This window comes from Leguminivora glycinivorella, chromosome 16 (genome assembly GCF_023078275.1).
Source record: "Leguminivora glycinivorella isolate SPB_JAAS2020 chromosome 16, LegGlyc_1.1, whole genome shotgun sequence".
Taxonomy (NCBI): Eukaryota; Metazoa; Arthropoda; class Insecta; order Lepidoptera; family Tortricidae; genus Leguminivora; species Leguminivora glycinivorella.
Genome location: NC_062986.1, coordinates 20,860,354 through 20,881,508, shown reverse-complemented (window position 1 = coordinate 20,881,508; position 21,155 = coordinate 20,860,354). Strand labels below are relative to the sequence as shown.

The 21,155-nt window shown below is 37.4% G+C and overlaps 1 protein-coding gene across 1 annotated transcript in view; it reads left to right on the top strand.

The window, feature by feature from the left end:
• The first annotated feature begins 12 nt into the window (after positions 1-12).
• LOC125234964 (epidermal growth factor receptor substrate 15-like 1) overlaps positions 13-21,155 on the top strand; it is a 62,019-nt gene continuing 40,876 nt past the window's right edge. Inside the window, 3 exon segments of the mRNA XM_048141386.1 lie at positions 13-53; positions 490-534; positions 10,906-11,040. Of these exon segments, the coding sequence (XP_047997343.1) occupies positions 27-53; positions 490-534; positions 10,906-11,040 (207 nt within the window). The 5' untranslated portion in view covers positions 13-26.

The window sequence follows — 21,155 nt, the reverse complement described above, 5'->3', positions numbered from 1 at the left end:
GATTGGTCAACGAGGAGATGTAAAAAATGGCTGCCTTGCATTCTCCTACTCAGGTAGAATTAATTAAAATTAAATATACCGTGTAGTGCAAATTACACAGAGTTGTAGCACAGAAGACAATTTACTAAGTGACCTACAATATCGACCAGTAAACATTGCGCGGAGAACAGAAATGTTCTGAGATATTCAGTGATAAAGTTTCGTGAACTTAGTTGGTTTACGCTGCTTCAAATAATATTAAAATTGACTGCTTCCAGCAGTCCGTGTTTAATGGTTATCTCCGTAATACAGTGTAGTGAATATACGTGGTGAAATATACAGTTTAAAACCTAAACCAATCAGTAGTTCCGTAATTATTTCGGTTTCAGCGAACGCTGAATGTCATGAACTGACCAAATGTCACACCCTTCGTGTGATTGAAAATACTTGTTTTAAAAGTTATCACGCCGGGAGTTTTGTGTTTTCAAAATGTGGCTTGAACCGTTGCAGGTGGCAGGGAACCACAGCGCTATATACGAAGCGTATTATCACCAGGTAAGAGGTGTTTTAAGTAGCTAAGTGGTAAAGTGTCTTGCATGTTTCTTGTTATAAACAGTGTGTTACGATTGATACTAGCGTATTGATTAAGGAATTACGATACGACGTCTTGTGTCCTTCGAAATCGATGCGTTTTTTTTGGAAATAATGGTATTCTTGGAGCTTATCTTTGCTTTAGAAATGACAAATGAGAATGGTATGAATGTCTTACAGTAGTTTCTGAGCTTAATAATAGTAACATACTTATCTAAGATAAGAGATCTTAAACATGTTTTTCGGATTTTTATTGACTCAGTTGTTATCAGGAAATCCTAAGGTTGTTCATCTTGATAGTAAGAAACACATATATATGCAAGGATGATTTTTAAGTATGAACTATGACTGAAACATGTTATTTGGATAGAACACTTCATTTAGAAAAGAGGAAGAAAAACAAACACTGTCAAATAAATTTGTCTTGTATTTAATAAATAACATTGTACTGATAGCAATAGCATGATCAGAAAATATAGATGATATATTTTTTTAATACCCTATAGTCCTGAAATCTAACAGAACTAAAATGCAAGCACCAACTTAGCAAGTGGCTACCAAGCAACAACTTTTGTACCTAACAAGTATTGATTGGTTAATAATGAGTCAAAAACTGCTTTAAAGGTGTGATACTCAACTTGTGTATGGTTTTTTCCACTTGAGTTTAATTCTTTGGTGATAGTTTTTATAATAAGTGATAGTTTTAAGAGTACAAATCAAAACAAGGTTGGTAGGGTGTAATTTATGTGATATTTTGTACCTAATAAAAAAAAAACAAGCTCAATGTGTCTAACATTTTCCAAGTGACTTATTTCTATAAGTCAACAGAGCTTATTTTTGTCTATGTCTTCCTAGAGAAATAAACCTTGTTGACTAATAGAAATAAGTCCTTTTGAGAAGACATTCCTATTAACATAATTATTATTATTGGCATAATGATTTCTTATTTATTATTTTTTGAGATAATTGATTTCCTATTTATTATTTTTTGTATTAGTATTAAATTCCTCCCTAGTATTAACCCTTTGTCTGTGTTTGATAAGGATCCTAACATAAGGCGTTGGACTTTAAAATAATATATCAAAGTTAATTGTTTTATGACAATTTTTTGACAGACTTGGGTTAATTCTAATGAACACAAGTTAAATTATAATCTATTGAAAATATTTCAACTTGTGCTGTCTTAAAGTAGTCACACTACTATGTATATAAATTAAAACCGAAATAAATTACATATATGAAAGAAAAAGTGACCAAGTCCTCTGGTGCCTGAGGCTGGAATCGAACCAGCATACTCTCCTAACGCGGGAGATGCCTCTTAATCCGCTCGGCCACCCAGGTTACAGCTGTCGAGGTCGAAATTATCTCTCATATGAGTAATCTATACAAGGACATGTAGCACCCTCTTCAGGCACCAGAGGACTTGGTCACTTTTTCTTTCATATATGTAATTTATTTCGGTTTAAGACTTGGGTTAATTGGCGACGAAGGGTTAATTGGTGTACTCTTGGGTCGACACATTAATTTTCATCAGATTCCTAAATTTCTCCGATTCTGCTTGCGTCAGCTATTCTTCATTCGTCAACTTAGTCTGCCGTCATTATCGTCTTTGACCATAATGAGTTGTTGGCCTTTTTCTTATTTCAACTCAATCGTTTTTCGTCATTTCTTATTTGGTTTTATTCTCAGTTGGTACTCTACTACGAAAAAACACGAAAAACATAGATTTAACAGCGAACATGCCGAAAGAAGATTATGATGAGTAAAAAAGGAGACGGATTAAGATAAAGATGAACAACGAAATTAACCGTAGTTGAAAGACCATTGACGATCGTGACGAATAAAAAATGGCAGACGAAAGCAGAATCGGACAAATTTAGGAATGTGACGAAAAACGAACGTGTCGACCCAAGAATATACCTATCAATCCATACTATTCCATACTAATATTATAAATGGGAAAGTGTGTGTCTGTTTGTTTGTCCGTCTTTCATGGCAAAACGGAGCGACGAATTGACGTGATTTTTTAAGTGGAGATAGTTGAAGGGATGGAGAGTGACATAGGCTACTTTTTGTCTCTTTCTAACACCCCACCGTGACCGCTTTCCATCAGGCGGACCGTATGCCTGTTTACCACTGACATGGTATTAAAAAAAAACTTTAACACTAACACCTTCTGAAGCTTTTGCAAACCATAGTGTAAGTATCACAATGAATAACATTCTGTATATATAGCCTTATACTGATCGTAGCTCATCTGTGCATGGGCTTAACGAATGTCAACAGTAAACGTCAGATTTGGCGGCACTTCACTTTTAGGTTGTAATAGTTTTTGTACGGATTGTAACTACTTATAGTAGATGATTAATGATTTGATTAATGTTATATTCCTGATTATTATTTGACACTGTAATTGAAGCAATCAATGTAATAAAGCAAATGTAGCTGGAAGCAGTGGTTTAAATGATAAACCCCCATACCGGAGCTCGAGGGCCACGGACATGCCCTCACATGAAACTGGAAGCTATAGATTAAATGATGGATCCCTGTGACTGAGCTCTTGAGCCTTGGCTTGGCTCACATCTCAGAAGTTGGATAAAGGATCTAATGTCCACAAGGTGCGTAAACGTCACTTGGCCTTCTAAAAGTTGGTTTGATAATAAAAACTACAGAAAAATGTGTATAAATGATACAAGATTTCATTAACTTGTTCGATAAGAGGAGCAAAAGACAGATCGTTTTGTTTACTTAAAACCAAAAGGTTTTTGTTTGGTGCATCTAGCATAACTTTGTTTTCAGTTGATCAAATTATTAACCATTTCTTTTGTATTGTTTGTTTTTGGGCTGTGAGTTGAGAAGCTGCCATACACAAAGGAACAACTCAAGGAATCAAACAGCTGATGTATGATGAGAGGTAACTTAAGGGTTGAAGCATTAGCTCTTTGGTGAAACTAACTATGTCATCAGCACAAGCCTTGAACATGTTGATAAGGATATTAAATGCTAGATGGTAAGAATGGCATTGGACAGAATACACAGTATTCTGGTGCAGTGCAGGTACTCAGAGAAAACTGATTAACACATGTAAGTTGAATGTATACTTATTCTTTTGGATGGTTTACTGAAAAGTACTGAAAAGTTTTTTTTTGTTCAGACACATTGGTTATATAGTACCTATATATATGTATGATGAAATATAACAAAGATAATGATATAGATTAACAATCCAAAGTTTTAGCTATTATGTAAAATGAGAAAAGAGCTTCAAGCAGTAGCATGCTAAATTAAATTGTTAGCAGGCTATGTCGGGTTTCAATATAAAGAGATTTTTACCAAGCGGCACACAGGTCACAGGTCATAGAATATATAAACTGTGGTTCATAAATCAGAATACATAGCTCAATAGCTAGTTCATGTACATAATTATATATAAAATATATGTATCAGTTATTTGAGGTATAAGGTACAAAGAAATTAGTTTTGATTCCGTAGCGCAATATTTATTTATAAATATTTTGAGATCTAGGCAAGTAAAAAGTGAATAAATAAAATCACAGATGATAAGAATTCCAAATGTGTAGCGGTACTGGTAGTGACATATTAAAACTGGTAGAGTGAATCAGATCTCTATTCCAGACTATTACCTATTGTGTAGTAAGCTAATCAAAGGTCCGCTTATACTATCAAGCCTGAATTTTGTGAAAGTATGAGTAATATTTATGCAATATAAAGATATAATGGGTTTTCCTGAATTGATTACTCCTCAATTATGGATATTATTAATTACTTCAAATTCTTCATTGATTCTCTAATGATTTTTGTGACCGACTGATATGGATAACTGGCATGATTAATCACGGGGTTACATACAAAGGTAGTTAAGTAATGTTACTAATGATATAAACAGTACATGAGTGTAAAAGAGACACACAACCATTTCATGGTGTCACTATCTTTTAACACTAAATTTCTAAAAGGTTACTCCGAAAACAAAGGTTACAATTTCAAAGCATCATCATTTTCATCCAGGACAATTGGCCTCTGATTCCATTTCAAATTTTGGTACTGTACAATGTACATCACGAAAGTATGCCTTTGAATATTACCATGTGATATTTATCTATGTTGATGATCAAATATGTATGTAAGTATAAAAGGTTTAGTGATAACCCGGTTCTTTTTTTTAGTTTTTGTTTTAAGGGATTGAGTGTGCACATTACTTTTCCCCACTACCAACATGTTAGAGAGTCAGTAATTCTATGGAATTATTCTAGAAAAGGACAAATAATTTATAGTATGGTAGATTCAGGTTAATAGACAGAGTAATTATTGATGTATTTTAAGTAAACACAACTACCAGGTCGTAACTTTTAGGTCACTATATTTAAAATTGCAAGTGCCTAGTAAAGGTAAAAATTACAAGCCAGTTCAAGGTATACAGTGCCTAGTAAAGGTAAAAGCAGGTGACCTGTAGGTACCTACTTATTAAAATTTAAAAAAAAATATCAAGTTATATAAGTAATTTAAATTAAATATCAAAAAAACCATGCTTGTTTGAAATACCAGCAGAACTTTTTTTATTCAATTATCATTGAAAATGGACTTTAAAAAAAAGTAACAATGGTAAATAGAAGTATCTACTTCAAATTGTTTAGGTACTACCAAGTTTTGGTATTAATACATTTATTTGTTCGGATTCCTGTTGTATTGATACATCATTGGCCACAGCATCTTAGCAGATGATTGTTGCAGTGATTTTATTGTGTGGTGTCGATATGCCGTACATTGTCTTTGGTGGCTTAGTACCTAGTCCAATGATACAAAAAAAAAGGTAAAATCTAGAGTTTCCAGAGTGACTTAAATGTACTTATGTGGTTAACGGTAAATGACATTTTAATATAAAGAAACCTTGCGAAATAAGCCAGAAAGGGAGGAATTTGGAGTTGGTTTAATTTTTCATAAAGCATCATGAAATCAACTTTTGATCATAATATTTGGTGTAATTAATTATTGTATGATGGAGACTCAGTGATGAACAGAAATAAGTAGGTAAATTTAATCGTATTAAGGTAACCAACGAATACAAAATTGAAGGTTACATTTTATTTAGAAGAGTGCTGTTTACATCCAAATCACACCTCGGACACTGGCGATCAAATATATGGAAGAGGCGCGTTCTTAGCACACATTCTAAGCTCGTGTAGGTGAACGCGTACCATGCTTGTATGAGTGAGATATGACAGGTCGACAGTTCGCGTTTTTGACAGGCGGTAACTGTGAGGTAACTGAGAGGGGGTAGGCGGCACTTTCAGCGGGGAGCGGGAGTGGCCATACTGTACGATAGTACTCTTTATTATACTGTGTCCAAATAGAGCTCGACGGCTGTACCAATGTAACAAAAAGAAGAAATGAATAAGATAAAAGTAACTGAACCTATTCTAAATAATATGGCTGGTATGCAAATAGCGTTTTCGGCTCCGGCCAAAGACTTCAGAGGTTCATTTTGATTTTGTCTGAATAATGTTGTTTGTTGCGCCCTCGTGAGTCGCTGCAGAGCCAGAGGTTGAAGAGATGTTTCTGAAATTTCCGATTCCAATAAGTAGTTGATTATTGCCATTATGAATCTGCGGGTTAATAAACAATTAACGTTATAAAACTGCAAGAGAAAGAGAATGTAATACGTAGGAAAGTTCATTGAATATTTGTATAGGTACCTAAGAAGTTTTGTTTCATTAAAGGTTACTAATAGCTACAAGATTTCAATAGCTACCCAAAATATTCCCAGGGATGTTGCATTTAATTAATATTTACTGATAAACTTACATAACGCCATGTTTGTATTTCAAAATGGGGTAGGCAGAGCACGTGAAACTGCAATTACGAAGCCAATTTGGCAATTAAGGCGTTAAAAGTAACGGAAATTGTGAATATAATACTTAATTTTCTAAATATATTCAAGGTTGATAAATGAAATTAGTATGAATGTCATTGTATTAAATTAATGATATGAATCTTTGATTAAAATACTGAGAGTATCTACTGAGATTGATGTCCATGACGTCTGATTACTGATTCAATTTCAATACTGATAATTTTAGGTTTTAAGGTACTATACTCAATAAGTAGCAGGTCTCTTGAGAGTGATTTTTCTATGCTTTTCTATGTTGACTGAAAGTTTGTTTCGATGTATATAACAGGGTTAATAACCAGATAAAATCGATGATGGATTATAATGATGGTAATAATCTTATACCTAGACGAATTATGATGATGATGATCGACTGTGTCTGATCGAATTTTTAACGTCTGTGGCTAGAACGAGAATTAGGTACTGACAATAGTATAATGTGTTTCTATTTGTTTTATGTTCCAACGCTGGTAATATGGCTGATCGGATGAAATTGATGATTTGGAAGAGCCTCGCTGCAAGAGCACACTGATGTAAAGAAGGTTAAATCTGATAGATGGTGGAGCCACTGCCAGCGGACCGAGTGCCAAGCTGCTGGTGATCAGGGTCGCAGAGTCGCCGTACTGCAGTGCCGTGTACTTACACGATAAGGAAGCGAATCTCTCTATATGTGCATTGATTGAGAGTGTCGAGATTCAATGTTATAAGATTAATAGCTGGCACGACTATACTAGTCTTTATATACATATTGTAAAATCTTAATTGAGTGCCGAGTTATGGCAGTGTGTAGTCTAGACCAGGCCATGATAGTAGGTAAAACAAACAAAGCTATGTATAGATTGTGACTTATGTCGATTCGAAGATTCTTGTAATGTAAGCTTGTTGCGTGAATCAAATTTTAAACAAAATATTGATAGGTAAATTTATGTTGGAAAACTGCTCAGAACAGGCCTTAAAGGCAGACTGTCTGGGGCAGGCCCTGATTGTTGATGATGATATTATTTGCCATAACAAACATATAAGATTGAAAAGGTTAATACCTTTTGATTGATTGATTATGATGAATGGAGGAGCAGACTGTCTGGAACAGGTCCTGACTGGGTTGGGCCTAACATTCTAGAGCAGGCCGTGAAGGCAGACTGTCTAGAACAGGCTATGATACCAGTTTGGCATTCTAGAGCAGGCCGTTATGGCAGACTGTCTAGACCACACCAGTCTAGAGCAGGCCATACCAAATTATAAAATTATATTGATTGATTAGGTTGAATGAAGGAGCAGACTGTCTGGAACAGGTTTGGGTAGTAGCCTGACATTCTAGAGCAGGCCGTGAAGGCAGACTGTCTAGAACAGGCTATAATACCATCTTGACATTCTAGAGCAGGCCGATATGGCAGACTGTCTAGGCCACACCAGTCTAGAGCAGGCCATAATTTAATTGATTGATTGGCAGACCGCCTTGATTAGTCAAGAACGGGCCATAACAAATTATATTTTGTTGATGAAAAGAGCAGGCCTTAAAGGCAGACTGCGGATGTTTATGGCATAATATCTCTTATTAATATGTTCAGAACAGGCCTTTAGGTTGACTGTTAATGATATATACTTTGTTAATATAATTAGAACAGGCTTGTAAGCAGACTGATTATTAGTGATATAATATACTTTATTAATATGATAAGAGCAGGCCTAGTCTAGTAGGCAGACTGTGATGTTAATTAGAAAATATACTTTTGCTAATATGTTATACTTTTGAACCGGCCTTGAAGGCAGACTGAGATAGTTAATGATATAATATAAAAACCTCGATAATATGATTAGAATTGACTTTGTAAGCTGAATGTGACTATTAATTATATATTATACTTAGTCAATACTTAAATAACAAGCCTAGTAGGCAGAGATTGATAATGATGTTTTATATACTTTGATAAAATGGATAATCATACTGGTTATAAAACAGGTATTGTAAACAGACTGAGATAGTTAATGATAATACTTTGTTCATATGATTAGAACATTTGTCGACAAACTGAGAGTGTTAATCACTTTATATTATGTACAAAATTCAAACTGCCTATGGCATTGTTAATGATACATAATTCGTTAATATGTTTAGAACTGACCTTTGAAAGCGGACTGAGATTATTATTTATATATATACTTTGTTAATGTGATAAGAACAGTTCCTGAAAGCTGTGAAAGACCGAGGGTTGCGATTGATCAAGACACGCATTGAATATAATGATCTAATTTGCCAGAATGTTGAGTAGGCCTTGAAGACAGGCTGCGGTTGTTAATATTCGTTTATACCTACTTGTATTAATTGCTTGGAGCAGTCTATGATTGTAAATTAGTTGCTAGATTGGAAAACTTCAACGAAATGCAAGCTGTTACAGCTACTTGATGTTGGTAATGCAAGTGTTTATAAATATGTTGAATATTACAAAAAAAGTTATGCATAGGTTTAGAGCAGGCATTAGGACAGGCTGTATTGATGTTGATTTTTACTTACTCATAAACTGTCTAGAAGAGCATGATTTAAGTTCCTTAATATATTAATGAAAGATAGGTAACTGCAGATTAAAAGTGATCTTGATTTGTGATTTTATGAGATTAAAAGGCTGATGATTTTATATGTGTTAAACTGATAGCTCTTGTATATTTAATAACTGTAATAAGGTTACGAAAGAATTTAAGATTTTGTATATGTGTTATACTGATTATTTAATAAGGTTTAGGAGAAGGATACTGTAGTAATGAATGTCTGTGGATTGATACTGTAGTAATGAATGTTGACATTAAGCGTAGATAGGTACCCGTACGTTTGTTACCACTGTTATTGAGGTGAATATGTTTAGTGAGAGGGCTCACTTTATAATAAGGACGGCCGAAGCTGTAAGCATCACAATGAATAACATTCTGTATATATAGCCTTATACTGATCGTAGCTCATCTGTGCATGGGCTTAACGAATGTCAACAGTAAACGTCAGATTTGGCGGCACTTCACTTTTAGGTTGTAATAGTTTTTGTACGGATTGTAACTACTTATAGTAGATGATTAATGATTTGATTAATGTTATATTCCTGATTATTATTTGACACTGTAATTGAAGCAATCAATGTAATAAAGCAAATGTAGCTGGAAGCAGTGGTTTAAATGATAAACCCCCATACCGGAGCTCGAGGGCCACGGACATGCCCTCACATGAAACTGGAAGCTATAGATTAAATGATGGATCCCTGTGACTGAGCTCTTGAGCCTTGGCTTGGCTCACAATAGTTTACAGGTAACATTATGGTTCGTGTCCAAGCTTCTTAATAAACATACTAAGTTACGGATCTACAAGACCATGATCCGCCCCATCCTAGGTGTGAGGCTTGGCCGCTTACACTTAAGGAGGAGAACAGCCTTTTAGTCACAGAACATAGGGTGTAAAGGAAGATTCTGGGACCCGTTAAAAGAGACGATGGCAGTTGGAGGATCCACATAAAAGCCGAAATTATTCATGCCAAGTTTCCAAAATTCTGAAATTTTCACATAGGAAAACTTCGGAAACTTTCCATACTCTGTATGGGCAATTGTATGAATGGAAACATTCCATTTCATAAATTTAAATTTCCTTTATTTTTCGTAAAAGTTTCGTGAATTTTTCAAGAAATTTAAGATTTTTTGGAAAGTTTCCGCAACTTGCACATCACTAGCCGAAATTGAAAAACTGGTAGCCGAGCCAAATATAATAGGTGAAACCAAAACACATTGTCTCCGTAGGCTAGGTCACCTCTTGCACATCAAGCTCGAAGGTATGGACGAACGAGAACGCAAGTTCTGCCAGAGATAAGCCGTCATCAGGTGTGACTAGGATCAATGTCAGTTTATATTAATAAGTCCTGGGCGGCCAAGCAAGACTCGCAGTTCGAAAACTCGACAATTCGCGTTTCCCGGGAGTGTAAGACTAGGCTAGATCGATTTTTCACCCCATAAAACCCCTATATTATAACAAATTTCAGCGAAATCGTTAGAGCAGGTTTCGAGATCGTCTAGATTCGCTCGTTTAAAGGTATTAAAGGTATTGTAGAATAGGGAACTTTACTGTAACTGCTTAAAATAAAATATTTTATACCATGCACGAAATAAAGCATCAGATAAATATAAGAAAAACGTGGATAAAAGTTATTATTAAATCCAATTTCTATTTAATAACTTTAATAAGTCAGGTATAAATATATAACCTCAGTTATGAGTTGACCGCGATGTCACTCAATACGATTTCATATTAATTCCGTATTAGCGAGACGTTCAAATTCGTTTTGACAGTTCTTAAAAAGAAGCTGATTTGACTAGGTGGCTAAGCCTATTAGATAGAAAAAAAAACTCCTCCATAGTCCACAGTAGAAACAGGCTTAACAAACGTATGTTAATTCCAGGTGGACCCAAACGCGACGGGCGCGATACAGGCGCCTGACGCCGCCCGCTTCCTGAAGAAGTCGCGTCTCAGCGACGTAGTGCTGTCAAAGATATGGGACCTGTCCGACCCCAATGGCAAGGGGTACCTCGACAAGGTAACTAACTAACTACACTGTCTACTTGGCGCTACAGTAGTGTGAGCAGCTTCCTCAAGAAGTCGCGTCTCAGCGACGTAGTGCTGTCCAAGATATGGGACCTGTCCGACCCCAATGGCAAGGGGTACCTCGACAAGGTAACTAACTACAATACTTGCCGCAAAACTAAGTGGCGACTAATATTATAGTATCCCTTTTCATCTCAGTGGGTCTCCATTAGCATGAAAGAGATAGCAATAAGATGACAATACGGAGTGGTGATTTCCATGGATCATTAGTATTATTACGTCATTACTGGATGCTCTTCACACATTCTACGGCTAAAAGATCCGTTTTTTCTTGGGGCGGCGAAGCAGGTTCATTTTATTAAATTAATTACCCTGTTAGATACCTCACATAATACTGATGCGCTAACTGACGTGGGGAGGCAAATCCTTAAAAAACGCCTCTCCACACTACTGCTTAAAAGTCGCTGATGCATCTAGTTTTGCATAAGTGGCGTGGACGATCCTTTACTCGACATTTTTATTATCCTGAACTTTTGAAGTATGAGAATTTAATGTAGAGCACGTGTAGTGTAAGAAGTGAGAGGTGAAAATTTGGGATTCGGAATCGAAACGATCGAAGGGAGTATTTTAAATCAACAAGAGTTCCCTTTTCGCACGTGTATTGTGCGCCGATTTTCAGTACATCTTATATGGCCCTTTAGCTAGCCATACACGTACGGATTTGTCCACCGGGCAAGCTTCAGATCTGATCCGCGATTAGTCATACATGTACGGATTGGTCCACCGGGCAAGGCTCGGATCTGATCCGCGGCTTGCTCGGCGGACAAATCCGAGGCGGACATATCCTTGCTATTAACTAAGGTGCGATCCGGCGGGCACAACCGCGCTACAAACACACGCGCGGGCAACCGACGGATCTGCCCGGCCAGTGCTCGATCCGTTGGTTTTGTTTGAGCACGGGCAGCGGACGGGCACCCGGCGGGCAAATCCGTGTCTATTTTTCGCCACACACTGACGGACGTGCCCACCGGGTACATCTGCCGGGCAGATCCGTACGTGTATGGCTATTGAAGTTTCGACCTGACTAGAAATTAACCACTTTGCGCACTAGTGCTGCCATGTTAGAATTTTATAAGTTTCTGTCATTCGTTTGACTACCATTTATACCGGAATACAACTGACGTTCCATTAAAGAGGGATACTTCTGAATTGGAGTAAACATTCGGAACCGAAACCGGAAACAGGAGCGGAAGTACCGGAACATCGACCGCCGTTCGAGCCCTTTTCGTTCGTCAATTGTGGGAGATACTTAAAATGTACACTTTTATATATGCTCGTTTCTCAAATGGGAAGAACAGAACCCTTATGGGATCACTTCACTTTGTTGGCCGTCTGTCTATACCAGTGACGGGAAAACTTTCTTTGGGGGCCAAAATTTGAAGGTATTTAAAAGGAGGGCCAGATAATCGATGGAATCAGGCGTTACTTTGCGGAAATCCATGTTAATCGTAAACTAGAACTTTCCTTTGCTAATCCGCGAATAGCAAAGCGCTATTCGCGGATTAGCAAAGGAAAGTTCTAGTTTACGATTAAGGAGGGCCAGATTTAGGTACACATAAAATAATACAGTGCGGCCAGTGCAGGCTATAGGCACACTTTTTGAAGAATGTCTTAATGTCTTTTAAAGAACTTCATACTGTAATGTAATGAGTGATTCCCTTGAGTAGCCTTGAGAGGAAACTCCTCTTAAAACACTAAAGTTTAAAGTTAACACTACAGGGCTTCTAGCCAAGCCAAGATCACAATTCCCAGCCAAGACCACAGTCGTTGAGGCTCCATATCGTATCATTCGTATCGTAGTTAGCCCCCCTCCCTCTAGGGGTCCTCCCGCTTGGTGCTGGGTTAAATATTTCACCCTTTTCTTCCCGTGGGTGTCGTAGGAGTTGACTGTGGGACATAAGTTCCATTGTAGCGTGGACGATTGGGCTGGCAACCTGTCACTGTGAGCTGTCAAGAGTGGCACTCAAATTTATAGTTTCATGTATTCTGCCTATCCCGTTTGGGATATAGGCGTGTTTTTAACCGACTTCAAAAAAAGGAGGAGGTTCTCAATTCGACTGAATGTTTTTTTTTTGTATGTATGTTACTCTATATCTCCGAGAATTATGGACCGATTTTCAAAATTTTTGTCAGGTATAACCCCGAGATGGTCCCATTGGCACCAAGTGGAGAAATCGAGGGAACTCTTCAAATGTTATAGGCACATGTAATGTTCTTAGTGTATTTTTCAAAGGTACACCAGTATTTACGCCTGATGGTAATAATTTTATGTGGCTGAGCTCGAGGAGTCGGGGCCAGCTTGCGTATGGTTGGGTGGGGCAAACAGAAAATAGCAAGGCGACGAACAGGTCTGGTATACCGACTACAAAAATAATTGATTTGTTTATAATTTGGATGTTTAGATTATTGCAATCCGATAAGAAATCTGAATTCAAAGATTTATTATTTTTTGCTTTTTAGTTTCTCCGTGTTTTGTAACGCGCTTATTTTTGAAGGCGGTTTTATTTTTTGTTAGAAAGTTTATTTTATTATATTTTTTTTTATACTACGTCGGTGACAAACAAGCGTACGGCCCGCCTGATGGAAAGCGGTAACCTATGGACGCCTGCAACTCAAAGAGTGTCACATGCGCGTTGCCACCCCATTAGAAACTTGTACATTCCCTTTTGCTGTGTTAAATACACAGTGTAATTATCTCTCTATCGCTCTTCCGTATTGGTGCGACAGAGCCGGTAGCGTATTTCTCACTAAGTGTCAACGTTTGTACGCTTGGCAAGAGGTCCAGGCTCTAATGCTTAGGATAATCCACGGCGGGCCATTCCAGACAAAGTTTGAAGGTCGTGTCTGGCGTGTGACGCACTATGACGAATATTTCATATTGTATACACATGTAATTGACAACATTTCATATTCTTGAGCACTACTTATTATTGTTTGGTTTGAAAGAACACAATTTTAAAGATACACGTATTTTTTTTATTTACAAAAAAACTGCTATTTTAATGTGAAAATTCCTTTTTATTACTACTTCGAGCAGAAAGAGCGTAAGTTAGGTACCTAACCTACAAACGTCAAAAATCAAGTAAATGATGTCACATGTGTTGTTTCATTCACGTAAGAAAAAGACAAAGTCATTAATAAAAAAAAGTTTTAACAGTCAGCTTAAACAGTCCTAGATGTCTGACTGTCAAGTGTCACTGTCAACAAATATTGAATAACTACGAGCCATAGACTAAGCCCTGAACTTCTGCTTTTCTACGAGCTTTGATAAGTCACTGTCAAAACTCAAGTGACATCCCAACCGGAAGATTTTTTGGTTCTGGTTATAGTGTCAGCTCTGATTGGCTCTGAATCAGCTATATGTGACGTCACTTCCCCACTATTATTAAAAAAAAATACTGAAAAAAAATATTTTTGTGATAAACAGGCGTAAATACTCGTATATCACGAAATGGTTTTCGATTTAGGGACATTGAAAATTTTGAAACGTGGTCAATTTTGCCACACAATTACATAAAACTGTGCACGGTTGTGTTTTGAATATAAGCATTCAGTCCGCGTCCGTTAAATGTTCGTTCCGCAGTTAAAATAACATTACTGCAAAATTTTATATTAAAGGATTTGGAAATGTCTGCTTCTGGTGGGATTTGAACCCGCAACCTCTGGAATCTGTCCATTGCGCTTAACCAACACGGCTACAGAAGCCCCGCCAGACTCTCGCAAATCTCAAGCACAAATATAATAACCACAAAATTAAACTTTTGAAAAAGACCGTGACCGCGAAATGGTGGACCGATTTTCATGAAACATGGCTAAGAACAGCCGACTAACTCAGCTTTCAAATGACAAATTACAAATCATTTACTGCAAATAGGCCACAGAGGCACTTTTACACGTCAATATACAAGTTGAACTGAAATTACAATTGACAATACTAATTCTAAGTTCTAACTAAAGTGTTACGCTACTACAATGATTAGAGATGTATAAGGTCTCTAAATGTCGATATTCAACTAAAAACTACACATAATAATATAGAAAAGTACAAATACAAAAAAAAGAAGTCTAAATCGGTTCATCCGTTCTGGAGCTACGACGCCACAGACACACACAGACAGACAGACACACATAATAATATTCCCCATTCTAATTTCGAGTGTTGCGTTCAGCAATGTCGGAGGATGTCTAATTACATTACACACAGAGTGATAATGATAACGTATCGCTTCTCCCGCCTGTTTGCATTGTCACACACATTTCAACAATCATACGAACTAACAACAATGTTTTTTTTAAAGTGTTGTGATGTTTCATTTGAAGTGTTGAGTGGAACTTGAGTGTAATCTGCTAATTAAATAAAACAATAAATAAAGAAACACCTTACACAGATCAACCTAGCTCCAAACTAAGCAAAGCTTATACTATGGGTGCTAGGCGACGATATACATACTTATATAGATAAATACATACTTAGAAAACATCCATCCAATTGTTTGAAGTCAACATATTCGCTTAGTGTGTCACACGCACGTACCATGTGTGTGCACTTTCATAGTAGCCCATAGACTGGAAAAAAGGTTGCCCGAGGGCGCATATTCTTAGTCTTTATGCATCTCGCTCGTAGGCGAGCGAGCTCAGACGTAAGCGAATTGTGTCACGGCTCAGCCACGACATTGGGCTAAGCGCGATAGCGGTGAGCGGCGGCCATACATTGGAGCGAGACACAGCGATGGGACTTTTCATTCGCACGTATGGCTGCCGCTCACCGCTGTCGCGCTTAGACCAATGTCGTGGCTGGGCCGTCAGTGTCAAGTGTCAATGTTAAAATCATGAGTGACTTGGTGGCAACCGTAGAAATCTCAGTGTCGAGCATGGAGTCTTTGAGGTATGAACAGTGTCATTAGTATACGTTCAAACAAAAGTAATCTTCCCAGCTGGCATTCAATATTACTACGGCTTTGAAGCTTGGCGACTTCTTTGGCACCTAATCCCAAGAATTGGCGTAAGCATTTTACAAAAGCGACTGCTATCTGACCTTCCAACCCAGTCCGGTGCCCTCACGATGTTTTCCTTCGAAAAGAGACTATTTCAAATAAAAATACTGTATTATTACATTATTTATTAGTATTACAGTAATGCTGGAATGTCAAAGCCGCCCCCTTACTTCCGCCCATCATCTTTTTTTTTAATTTATTTAGAACACAAACAGTCACATAAACAAATTAGTTGGTGTACTACAATGTACGAGTAGGTATACTAAGTAATTAGTATAAAAAAGACCTGGAGGTTCATTACTGAATATAAAGATTGTTAACATACTAACAAACATTTATATGTAAGCTAAGGTGCCTAATACCAAAGAGGATCGAGTATTATAGAGAATGACTGTCAAAGAAAAATGTGTAATCACAGTGCATAGACTGCCATCTCTCGACACAAGCTGAAAACTTTTGAACCTCAGTTTTGACAATTTGGCCCATATTCTTAGCTTGATATGTTTTAAAATGTCAAATATTAATATTAGCGCCATCTAGCCGAGCGTACCCCAAAGGTGTATCGCCATCTAGCTCACCGTACCTTTTTCTGTATGGTTTTGGGGTACGTTTTTTTCTTAGACTTTATCGGTCTTTACGAAGTTATATAGGTCTTTGCTAATACTTAAGATAAAAAAAGTCCCAAGATTTTTTAACATTTAAAATAAAGGAGAATTTTCTATGATAAAATCCTAATATAGTTATTGGTTAATAATTTTGTTATCCGCCAAAATACCTATTTATAATTCTACTAATTAATAAAGTAATGGATCAGGCGTATGGCCAATCAATAGGTAGAAATGTCCTTATTAATTAACCGCCTTAATCGGCTTCGACTTCCGTTAGTTTTTTGCTAAATTGTATAACGGAGAACAAAAAAACACGATGTATATTGGCGATTTATATAAGTGCTTTCATTCCTTGGTTAATCTATGGGGTATCAGGGGCGGCTGACACCGCGATTCTATCGCCGCGCTACAAGTATATGCCAGCGGCCGCCAGTTCGCGGCCCATTCAGTGGCGGCGACCTTCGCGCGGCGCAATAGAATTCAATGTCGGCTGCTCGCGTGCGGTCCGTTTGTTAATGTAGGTAAGAATTTAGAACGGTGGCATTTTTTGAACATCAAAGGAGTGAGCCTTCTGTACTTGTACTATTATTATATTCTGTCAAAGAGGATCAAGTATTATAGAGAGATACTGTCAAAGTAAAATATGTAATCAATAGACTGCCATCTCTCGACACAGGCTTAAAACTTTTAAAAATCAGTTTTGACAATTTGGCCCATATTCTTAGCTTGATATGTGTTCAAATGACAAATATTAATATTAGCGCCATCTAGCCGAGCGTCCCCCAAAGGTGTAACGCCATCCAGGCCACCGTACCTTTTTCTATATGGTTCTGGTATATACGTTTTTTTCTTAGACTGTAGCTGTCTATACAGAGTTACATATGTCTTTGATATTCTGTGGTGGTATTGCCGAACAGATCAGATGGTTATTGGGCAGTAAACGTAGCCAAACGTTAACAGCTGATAGCCGGTTGTATTACGTCTCGAGGGTCCAATCTTCTGGTCTAGTAATCACAAAACAGTAGGTCAACACAGCCAATTTTGTCCATATGGGCTTTTCCGTCTACGAGTGTGTATTACACCAAACTTGTGCTTTTGTAAAGTAGATGATCATGAGTTTCAAATTTAAATAGACACTTTTGGCACAGTATAATAAAGAGTACTATCGTACTGTATAGCCACTCCCGCTCCCCGCTGAAAGTGCCGCCCACCCCCTCTCGGTTACCTCACGGTTACCGCCTGTCAAAAACGCGAACAGTCGACTTGTCATATCTCACTCATACAAGCATATTACGCGGTCACCTACACGAGCTTAGACTGTGTGCTAGGAACGCGCCTCTTTCATATATTTGATCGCCAGTGTCCGAAGTGTGCTTTTGGGCCATGCGACTCTCGGGAGGCTGTGTCAAGATCAAACTGAACTAAAGGAATTTTAGTAGTTAAGATAAATGGGCGTGTGCTATAAGTTACGAATAAATGTCGGACGAAGTAGCGTGAGAGGAAACCCGACGAAAAGGTGAACAAGTCTAATATTATTAGACTGTGAGATGACATGGAACGAAAGCAAGTAAATGAAGAGATGACTGGCGATAGAGAAATATGGAAGAGGAAGACATGCCTACGCCGAACCCAAATTACTGAGATAAGGGTAAGGGAATGATGATGATGTATTTCACTGTAATCCTAGGCCTCAATCAAATGAGGATGCACACTCAAAGGTTATATGATAGATGGCGCCACCCTTGCACTTGCATTGCACAGATAAAGAATTTCATACGTGAGAGCGAAAAGATGATATGTTTTTTCTCTCTCTCACATATGAATGACAGTGACACACTTGCACAGGCGCCACCTGGCGGGATAAAATGTCAGTGCCTCCTCATTGGAATCATACGAGAAAATAAGATTAGGTAATTATTTATTTTTAAAATGAAACTATAACATCTCTCTACAACCTGTTTTTATTGAATTCCGTTAATTTTAAGAGAAGATTCTTTAGATCAAATACAATTAATTTATTTAAGAAACTAGCGTCCTAACTCTTACGGTTATCGAGTTATTAAAAAAATAAAGATAATTACTGAACACGAGTGTGACAGCCTTTAGATAAAAGACATTTATTCGTGACATTCACAACACGTACGTATATGTACAAGCAACAAGAAAACAAGAAACAGAACAGAACATTAAGTGCGCATCACGAAATGGACCCAACTCAGCATATTGCTAGCTGAAAGCCAGCGCTGGTCTTCCGTAGGGCCCATTCGGTGATGCCACGACAGACCATAACACACACAGAACAATAAAGAGACATGATCGAGAAGAAGAAAAAACACACATAAAATATACTATTTACACTACAAAACAAAAATATTTAAATAACAAAAGGAGAGAAAAAAAAAAAGCATTTTAAGCAGTAAAATAAAAATAAAGAAGTAAAATAAAACTAATTCTACATTACGAAAAATCGGCTTTCTTTTCGTTCTCCATGAACGCGACCAAATCAAATTGTCTATGCCTGAAGCGCCACCAAGCGGCAACATGCAGAAGCTTGTCTTGTAGACCAATTTCTAATGTTATTTGTTTTGACTTGTGCCGTCAACCACTTGACACTAACTTGAATGTTATTCTTAAGGGTCTCTCACACTAATAAATTCATTTATTATGTATGAAAATGATGAAAAAAAATTTTTTGCGAATTTAACTAAAAGTGACATACAGGGTGGTTCCTGATAATGAACCTAGCTACGTGTCGAATTTAACGGAAAACAAAAAAAACACTGTGTAGAATGGTACTAATATTGGGACCGAGAGTAATCGTACTGTTTTGTTTGCGCTACGGTCGCGTGTCGGGTATCGATTGTCGTAAATACGAGTCGCTTTCATTTCACCTTTGGCTCGGTTACAAGTGTTCTTACGGGCCATCTACATTTTACAAGAGCTATATAATTGGGTCGTCGTGTTAAGGTGACCGATTTTCATGAAACATGGCTAAGAACACTCCCGATTAACTCAGCTGTCAGACAAAAAAAAACAAAATCTAAATCGGTTCACCCGTTCGGGAGCTACGATGCCACAGACAGACACGTCAAACTTATCCCCGGTATCGTCAAACTTATCCCCCCCTTAAACCCCGTCGTTTTTGCGTCGGGGGTTAAAAACAGAGACGAATGCAAAACTCGAGGGGAGGCTTTTGCCCGGCAGTGGCACAGTAAGTTAGTTTCTAACCCCCGACGTAATAAGATTGACGTGTCGTGTCTGTCTGTCTGTCTGTGTGTGTGTCTGTCTGTGGCATCGTAGCTCCCGAACGGATGAAGCGATTTAGATTTAGTTTTTTTTGTTTGAAAGCTCAGTTAGTAGTGTTCTCAGCCATGTTTCATGAAAAACGGTCCACCGCGGGGGTTTATTCAAAATTTTAATTTTATGGTTAGGTTATGTATGTAGTAGTAGTAGTAGTAAATACACTTTATTGTACAATAACCTAACCACAAAATTAAAATTTTGAAAAAACCCCGACCGCGACATAGTAGACCGATTTTCATAAAACATGGCTAAGAACACTAACTCTGCTTTCAGACAAAAAACTAAATCTAAATCGGTTCATCCGTTCGGGAGCTACGATGCCACAGACATACACACACACACAGACAGACAGACAAACAGACACACAGACAGACACGTCAAACTTATAACACCCCGTCGTTTTTGCGTCGGGGGTTAAAAACACAACGTGAATTAATTTTTATCAAGCAGAAACGTCTGCTAACGATTCTAAACATTTTTTTATTAAAGGAAAATTTATTATTTCTCCATCCATTCATTCATTTTTTTATTTTTCCATTTTTTCCTTTAATAAAAAAAACATACAACGTGTTTCCGGTATCACTCAAAACCTTAGACACCCCAACTGATTTTTATTTTTTTAAACTCATCTAGAGTATTTATCTTTTAATCTGATGGTTACTTTTTTTTAAATTGAATTTTTAGATTTCTGTACAGCTCTACTTGACTTTTAGCTCTACACTCAATAAAATAATTGCTAACTACCATCATAAACTAAACTGGCTCCCTATTCGACAACGACGGTCGTTACGTATTCTCTGCACTTTATTTTCTATTTTATTTGACCCTTTTACCCCTGATTATCTTCGTTCCAAATTTAAATTTGTTTCTCCGCGTCCCGGCACTGATCTCCGAACCACCCGTAGTCTTAAACTTATCGTCCCCCAGCATCGCACAGGCTTCATGTCTAATTCCTTCACTGTGCAGGCGATCCGGCTGTGGAATGATCTTCCGCTCTCCATCAGGCAGGCCCAGAGCAAATTGTCTTTCAAGCGCATGTTACGCAAGCACCTGTTAGAAAAAGTTCAATAGTTGTCCTCATGATGTTTCACAATGGTTATTTTATTTTATATATGTATTTTATGTATATTTATTATATTTAG